General features: G+C 37.8%; 1 protein-coding gene across 1 annotated transcript; it reads right to left on the bottom strand.

Moving 5' to 3' along the window:
* Positions 1-302: 302 nt before the first annotated feature.
* BDKRB1 (bradykinin receptor B1) lies at positions 303-4925 on the bottom strand. The gene is made up of 2 exons (XM_059474744.1): positions 4784-4925; positions 303-2203 (listed from the first exon to the last, which is right to left on the bottom strand). The coding sequence occupies exon 2, from the start codon at positions 2147-2149 to the stop codon at positions 1064-1066; it is 1086 nt and encodes a 361-aa protein (XP_059330727.1). The 5' UTR covers positions 2150-2203; positions 4784-4925; the 3' UTR covers positions 303-1063.
* Positions 4926-8010: the final 3085 nt, after the last annotated feature.

Below are 8010 nucleotides of genomic sequence, written 5' to 3'. Positions count from 1 at the left end.
TGCACTGTCTTTTTCCATGTCTGTACTCATAATTTGATCTCAGTTGCTTTACATCTACTCTGCCACTGTGGCTGTGATGGAAAAAAATTTTTCTTTTACTACAAGAGTTTGTGTTCTGGTAGCAACAAGGATTTTTAATCACAGAACTATATATTTGCTCTTCCCCAAAGGAATAGGGGGAAAGAGACAAAACATAAAAATAAATATAAGATAGAACAAGACTGTGAAGCAAAAAAGATGTTATGTAGTTTATTAATTCTGATTCATAAAACCATAAATATGTATTTAAGGATTTGCCTCAAAATAACACAGTATCAATGGTCATCATAGATACATTCACATATAAAAAATAAAAATAATCTTTACAGTACTTTATGAGCAATTTTGTAACACTTTACTGGATCACCAAAAATCAGGCTTTGAGGAGGCTACTGCGTTACCTTGCTTTTTTTACAATTTATGTACACTTTCTTTGTGTTACTTCCTCTTGTACAATAGTCATGCATTGCACATAATTAAAGTGCAAAAAAATTATTAAAATTCTCTATATCTTACTGTAAAAATGCAAATTAGTGAATTTTTTTTTCAAAATAACCAAAGTTATCCCATACCTGCTTAAATGCATTCATCAGCCAAAGATTAAGCTCATATTTGCTCTGTAATAGCTGTTGTAATTTATGAATAGTGTTATAGGTGGTATAGCAGCTGTCATCACAGATACAATGCAGCAAAAAATTCAGCTGGCTTATGGCTTTCTGCAAAGAAACCAGGTTTCTGGTATTTTGTCAAAGAGTTTTTCTTTTAAGCCACTGTTAATAGGTAAGACAGGTTAGACAATTTGGTAAAAAATTCTGGCTTCACACATTTTGCATTTGGATGGATGACACAGAACTAGAAAAGCAAGCCTGAGGAAAAAATAAGCAATCAATCAAGTGATTTACTTTAATAGATGATTAGCTTGGTCTGTGAAGGCCAGATCAGAATGTTTCATATTAATTTTTAATGCCATTTGCAGTGGCATAAAATAAGTTATAATATTAAAATGAAGAGGAACTGAGAACCATTATGTTAAACTACTCTTGATTGGAAACATGTTGAAATTTGAAGACATTTCTTTGAAAGATACCCATCTCGAAGGAAATCCACAGGGAATAAACTGTGAAAAAACTTCTAAAGCCTTTTGCCTGAAGTATTTCCCAACAAAGACATAAATCACAGGGTTAATGCAGCTGTTGGTGATAGCCAGCATATAAGAAAACTGCTCCCCAAAGTTGATCAGTTCCTCCCAGAAGCAGCCTTTGATCACTTCTGTATGGTATAATATATCAAGGAATACAAAAAAATGGTGAGGAGTCCAGCAGAAAAGAAACATCAGTACCACAGTGAGGATCAGCCTGGTTGCCTTCGTGCCTCTGTGCCTCTTGCAACCCTTTGCTCTGATTGCTTTTCGCTCTTTTGCTGTTTTTTGTAGGGACCTAATGGTGGAGAAATTGAGGAAGATGATTGCTGTGGATGGCAGCAGAAACCCCACCACATTGCCCACCAGGCTTTCAGCCAATTGCCACGGCGGGCTGGGGAAGTCCAAGGTGCAGGCTGAAATATTCCACTGGGGAAAGTCTTTCACCGTCCGGAACATGAAAGCTGGGATGCTGAGAAGGATGCAAAAGAACCAGATGAGCAAGCAGATCCCTTTGGTCATGGATTTGCTCCATATCTCCCTGTGGTTCAAGGTGTGGACAAAGGTCAGGTAGCGATCCACGCTGACGGCCACGAGCAGGTAGATGCTGGTGTACATGTTCAGGGTGATGGAGGCGCTGATGCTGCGGCACAGGAAGCTGCCAAAGGGCCAGTTGAACTCATTTTTGATGTTCTCTGCCCAGAAAGGGAGGCACATGAGGAAGACAAGGTCAGCAACAGCAAGGTTCATCAGGTAGATTTCAGCTATCTTCAGGGGGCCCTTGTGCAGTGAATAGGTGAAGAGAACAAACACATTTCCAAGCATCCCAACGACGCAGATGGTGTTGATGTACTTGGGCCCTACATAGTACACAATGTCCCACCACTCATCCAAGTCTGGGCAAACAGTTGAGTTGCTCTGATGTTCACTCTGGTTTGAGGAGGTAATATTCACTAGAGGAGTTTCAGTCATTTTTAAAAAAATTCCAAAGTGAACAGGAGACGTCTTCGAAATGAGAGAAAATAACTGCAAAAAAGAAGAATAAAAGAGCAAAAGTTGCCTCTCATGAGTGATGTAACAAACATTCAACTGCTGCAAATTCTTTGTTAGTCCTTACTGATTATTACAGGCTAGATCAATCCATATTTGATAAGTGCAGCTGTGGGAATGTTCCCAGCGTTAGCAAGGATAGAACTTCCTCTACATCCCATGAAGTTTCCTCTCCTTGCTCCCATTGTTTGAAGTGGCACAGAGGAAGGAAAGTGACAAATTAGTGTAAATATTTCTGTACATCTCCTCCAGACTGATGACAGACACAGATATGGGAGAATTCCATCTCCCTGAGAGTAGTGGAGTCATGCTGGCGACACAAAACCAGATTTCCATCCTTCCCTGCCCTTTCTCTTACTCTTATTTACCATGTTACTGTTATTGTTACTGTATTATATACTATATTATAGACATATGAATATATTATTATATTCTGCTATCCTGCTGAAGCAGGATCATGCCTGTTTCCCTGAATTGGGAAAGCTGCTCACTCTCTGTATGTGCCACTTGCTGCCTGAACTTTGCATTCCTTTGGTCCTTCTTAGTTCCTCCCACCCTGAAGTTTGGGTTCAAAACTGCTGTTAGATTAGGCATCTTATTGCCTTCAAATGTCAGTGGTTGGAATAATAAAACAGAGACTTCTCCAAAATATTACACTGAAAATTATGCCTGGAGGAAAGACTTCTGCAGCTCTGAATTTACAGCCCTCTTCTCCAGGCAAAAATTTCATTTTAGTTTGGCTGTGCCAGGCTCCAAAGTATTTAGCTCATCATAGCATTGGCAACACCTTTTTTTTTTTTCTGGTAGCTGCATGTGAGATTGTGCAGGAGTAAGAACACGGATAAAACCTTATCCTCCCATGAAAATCCACTGGACTTTCTGTCAGAGATCCACTGTCAGAGCTGCTCCCTGCTCCATTCTTCTGGTGCTGCCATGCTTGATGCCTGGATCCTGGTTTTTACAGGCATTTGGTCTCAGAACATTATGGTAGGCAAGTTATTGTTGAGCCTTTTCTGCCATCTGACATTTCAGTATTTCGTATGCAAGTGGAGCATATCAATCACAGAAAAGAATGTATTTGAAAAAATTAATATTTTGCAATCAGTCATTCTAAATGTTGACTTTCTGCTGTAGCTGTTTAACTCTGCCCTTTCAGCTTCTGTATTTTACACCTAGTAAACACCTAATGATGGCATTCCTGAAGACAGAATTTAGGGCCATCTTTCATCTCTTTCACATACATGTACAGCCTCAGTGATTTCTGAATACGAGCACCTTGCCGTGCTTATTTTGGGATGCCTCTAGGAATAAGTATTAATATTCCACATCAGGCTACCTGGTAGTAATGCACAGAACATTTTTCTTTGCTGCAGAATTCGGTGAGCAGCAAACTTGTGTCTGAGTTCATAAACTCACTCAAGCTGGCAGCCTTGATGGGGAACTGAGGTACAACTCAAGTGAGCACAGCTCCCTGGATTTCCCTCACAACAGTCTGAATGTTACCTAGTTCACAGACCTCTCACACAAACATAGATAACTTGAGAGGATCTAAAACTACAGGTAAAACACATATAGCAAATAAATGGCTGATTAGCATCAGAGAGGCTCTTTGTGAGACAGCAGAAATTGAATGTTGTTATAGCAGGAGGCTGGCTAAGGCATGAGAGAGCAATGGCAGAAAGTCTGCAAACTTTATATTTCAAAAATAATGTAGATGAAAGATAACAGTCAAATCTAAACAGAATTATTTATTATACTAAATATAGAATAAAAAGAAATGCTTATTGTCCTTGTTTGCCCTTTTTCTGAGGACTTCTTTCTATCAGCTTATGCCAGCTACTCTGCACGCTTCAGACACAATCTCTTGGCTGGAGCCACAGATTCGTTCATGATGGGCTCAGCTAAAAACACCTGGAGGTTTTATCTTTCATTGCATCTTAGATTTTATTCACAGCTAAATCCAAATTCTTGTTCAGCTAGCAATAATACCTGAGAATTCTGTTGAGATTTTCATTGCAAAAATTTCTTCAGAGTCTACTAATCAGTGTCTGAGCACTACCACAAGCCACAAGCCTTTTATAAATTTAGAGTTCCTAATGTTCTCTTGACAGAAAATGTGCTTAATTTTCCGTAATTTCTGTAAGTATTTAGAAGTAGTTAGCACTAATGGAAAATTAACCACATGAATGGTTTTCAGTTTCTGTCCTTAACCTATTCCAGTCATCTTTTATACAAATAATGACATATTTTTCTTACTTTGAACTGATTTCTGATGAATTTCCATGCACAGCTCATCTATCACCCTTTTTACAATTAGTACTCATTAGCCAGTTAGAGCAATTAGGTAAAGTGGATCATGGCTTTACACATAAACTAATACTGACCTTCAGAATTACTTTTGTGGTGAAAAAGAAAGGGAGAGCCTTTCTTTTTCTAGAAAAGAAAAAGACTAGACTGCACAGACCAGAAGCGAGAGCACAAAAGATCATTTTTTAATATAAAATATAGAAATTATTTAAATAAAGATAATACATTTAAAAAGATAGGCATACATACTCTTTGTCCTTCCTGACAATCCAGGCAAAGTTTCAAATTCGGACACAGTTGATAAACAGCAGTACAGAGGTTACTGAGAGAATACAAAGATGCATCCTGAAGCACAACTGAGTGACTGAGGGCTGTCCTGAGTGTTTTGCTGGCCATACACCATGTGTATGATGTTACATTTTGGAAGAAAGCCCCAGGATTTTTTTTTTATCTTTCCCAAACGTCAGCTGAAGAAATTTTCAAGACATGTGAAATATTTCATTCTCATTGTGAAATAATACAAGCCCTGCGTCGTGGCTCTTGTCATCCTTTGACCGCTAATTAAAGCTCTCAAATTGTCCTTGGCAATTAAAAGTTCCATTGTGTGAATATCTGTAAAAATAAGAACTTAATTAACATCTCTGAATTACAGCCTTCTCTGTACCAATGCACACAGGGAGAAATCAGGATCAGGATTTTGTTGTGTTGGGAGCTCCTTTCCCTGCTAGACATGAGGGCAGCCATGCCAAGGAGCTGGTGGTGAAGCAGCACAGAGAGGTGGGAATGAAACATGAACCTTGCTAAACCCCACTTCCACTCTTTTTGAAAAGCACTGGTTTTTGCACCCCACTATAGGTGTCCAGGGCATGAATCTCTGTGAGTGTTACTTCTCAGTAATATTCATGATGACTGCTGCATTTTCTCAGGCTTGTACCCAAATAAGCTTCTTATTTTCCTGATTACTTTCTGGGACCAAGTAGCCTGAGAGTGGTGGTTTATAAATTATTCTTATCTTTTTCATTCTGATTGTCCACTGATTAGAGCAATATTTTAAAAAGATAATATCTTGCATTTCAGATTTTACATGCAAATCAGTCTTAAGCATAGACATGTAAACAATGTAGGTTTTCAATTAAAAACAACCTACACAACAAAAAATGAGAAATTATCAAGGGACTGGAATGCTATTTACTTATAGGAAAATATTCTTCTCATTGGCTACTTAACCAACACATGCACCATATATCTCAATTCTTATTCAATTGTGTCCATTTTTGTTTGATAAGTAAGTTAAAATGAAAAGGCAGGGGAGGCTGAATGGTGATACCTTATTATGAACTTCCCTATAATGAAAAATGCTTTTATTCCAAATTTTTATTCACTAAAGCATAGTAAGATAGTTATGCAAGCAGTGCTAAAATTGATAAACAAAACATGCTCCAGTTAACACCATCACAATGGAGAAAACTCTAAGTGGCTCAAGATTTAATGTTGGTCTGTTTTTTACCATCTTGTAAAATTTTAATTTTGGCAAAGACTTGAAAACAACATGTAATTTGTGAATTACACATTATGTAAGGAATCCTAACAAATAACAGGAGGAAAATCTTGAAACAGCCCATCTCACACTGACTCATAAAGGTAAGTGCAATATGACAAGAGATCTTCGTCACAGACTTTCCAAAGTCTCCACTTTGCTTACACTACTGCATTTCCGTATTTAAGTTATTTTTTCCATAATGAAGAACATTTGAGCAATAACAAGAAGTTTGTAATTTTTCATTGCTTGGACATGAATCTCTAGGATCTGCCAAGTTCCACATTTACTCACAGACTGAATAAAAAACTGCATCTGCGTCTAAAATTTATATGAGAAATAACAAGTCTTACAAAACTTGTCACATCAAAATGAGATCAAAATACTGGTTTTGCAAATCCAACTCCTCTTTGCAAATCAAGTTTCTTGTTTTCTGTTGTTTTTCATTGCCATATTTGGAACATTTTTCAGTAATGGAGAGAGATTCAAAATTAGAAGTCTATGCATTTACTAGAAAAAGTGAATAGGCAATGCAGTAGCTCCAGCATTTAAAGATCTTAGAACAAGTCTACAGAAGAAGCTGTAACTTCAACTAGAAAGGGGATTTAATTTATTATGTCTTTACAACTTCATTCCTCATTTCAAGCTATAGAAAGTATATAAAGATCTGGTAACATTTCACAGTTTGCACAGATGTAATGGACCATGAATTGAAGGAATTTGAAGGGTTAGTTTAAAAATATCTATAAGAGTCAGTAGTTAAGGTTTTTTTTTACTGTAAAAAGTATATCTGTTTATTGGCACCTTCAGCTCAGGATGCTCACAGCAGTTTGGTTTATGTTTTAAGTTAGAATGATCTTCAGTCACACCATCTAGGCAGACTTTCCTGTAGAAAGTAAACATTTTTGGAGCTGTGTAAGAGTTTACAAATGCTAACTGAGCCTCTCTGAGCAGAATGACTAAACAAACATGTTGAATTTAGAGGTAAGACTCTCTGCTTAATTACCTCACACATTACAAGGCAGACAAATGTCTAAAATCCCAAAGGCGTCCAGAGTTCTGGTTCTTGGTCCAACAGTTCAGCCATTAAAAATCTTCATTTTAAGAGGGATGGAGCCTTTAATGATTGGGACAAAATATATATTTGGATCAGTATGTTTTAATGATTTCATTTTCTTTATTGAAATGTTTGGCAAATCAGCCTAATTATCTGCTATAACTGTTCATCTGTTCTGTAACAACAGAGAAAGTTTTTGACATGACCTTTTGAGGTAAAATTCTTTGTTCAGCTTTGTTGGATTTCTTCACATATACTATAAAGATGGCTTAGGAGAGCTTAAACTCTGGTGCAGCTATTTACAGAATATGCTATTTACAGAAAAGAATGATGCTGGACCACCACAGTGTGGTAATAACCAAGCCCTACTAACTGCAGTTCACAGAGCTTGAAACAGCCAAATATGAAGGAGCCAATATAGGTTGAATGGAATGGAAAGATGATTCAATGGCTAAAGACTGCTTAGGGATTTGGGAGATCTGAACCAGGATCCCAACTCCTCCACAGAAACCCTGTCTAAAAAAGAGCAACTTCCTCCTGTCTGCAGCGAGCACCTGCGGCTTCTGTAACAGCTCTTAAACTCTTAATTTTTCAAGTGAAGACAATAATCCACGTGAAAAATGAGACAGTGGAGAAATTAGAATAATTCCTGCCTGCAAATGCTGAAGGCCAGAAATATCATCTGGCTGTTGATATCCTTGCCATTTCTCTGGCCATGGTCCCCACCTCTGTCAGACTGAAAGGAAGTCAGCTCTCTGCATGCCAAAGTCTTGATAACAGCTGTGGCAGCCTCAGTAAAGAGAAGATAGGAGCAGAGGTAAGAGTGGGACAGGATAAAGAAGGATTAAAAGATATGACTACTGTTTGCCATCTTCAGCTCTG

Source organism: Ammospiza nelsoni, chromosome 6 (assembly GCF_027579445.1).
Source record: "Ammospiza nelsoni isolate bAmmNel1 chromosome 6, bAmmNel1.pri, whole genome shotgun sequence".
NCBI classification, from domain to species: Eukaryota; Metazoa; Chordata; class Aves; order Passeriformes; family Passerellidae; genus Ammospiza; species Ammospiza nelsoni.
The sequence above is the reverse complement of the archived record's forward strand: the minus strand, read 5'-3'. Positions and strand labels throughout refer to the sequence as shown.

Excerpts from the sequence above, each read along its gene's own strand:
- BDKRB1 (XM_059474744.1), bottom strand. The coding sequence starts at position 2,149 with ATGACTGAAACTCCTCTAGTGAATATTACCTCCTCAAACCAGAGTGAA.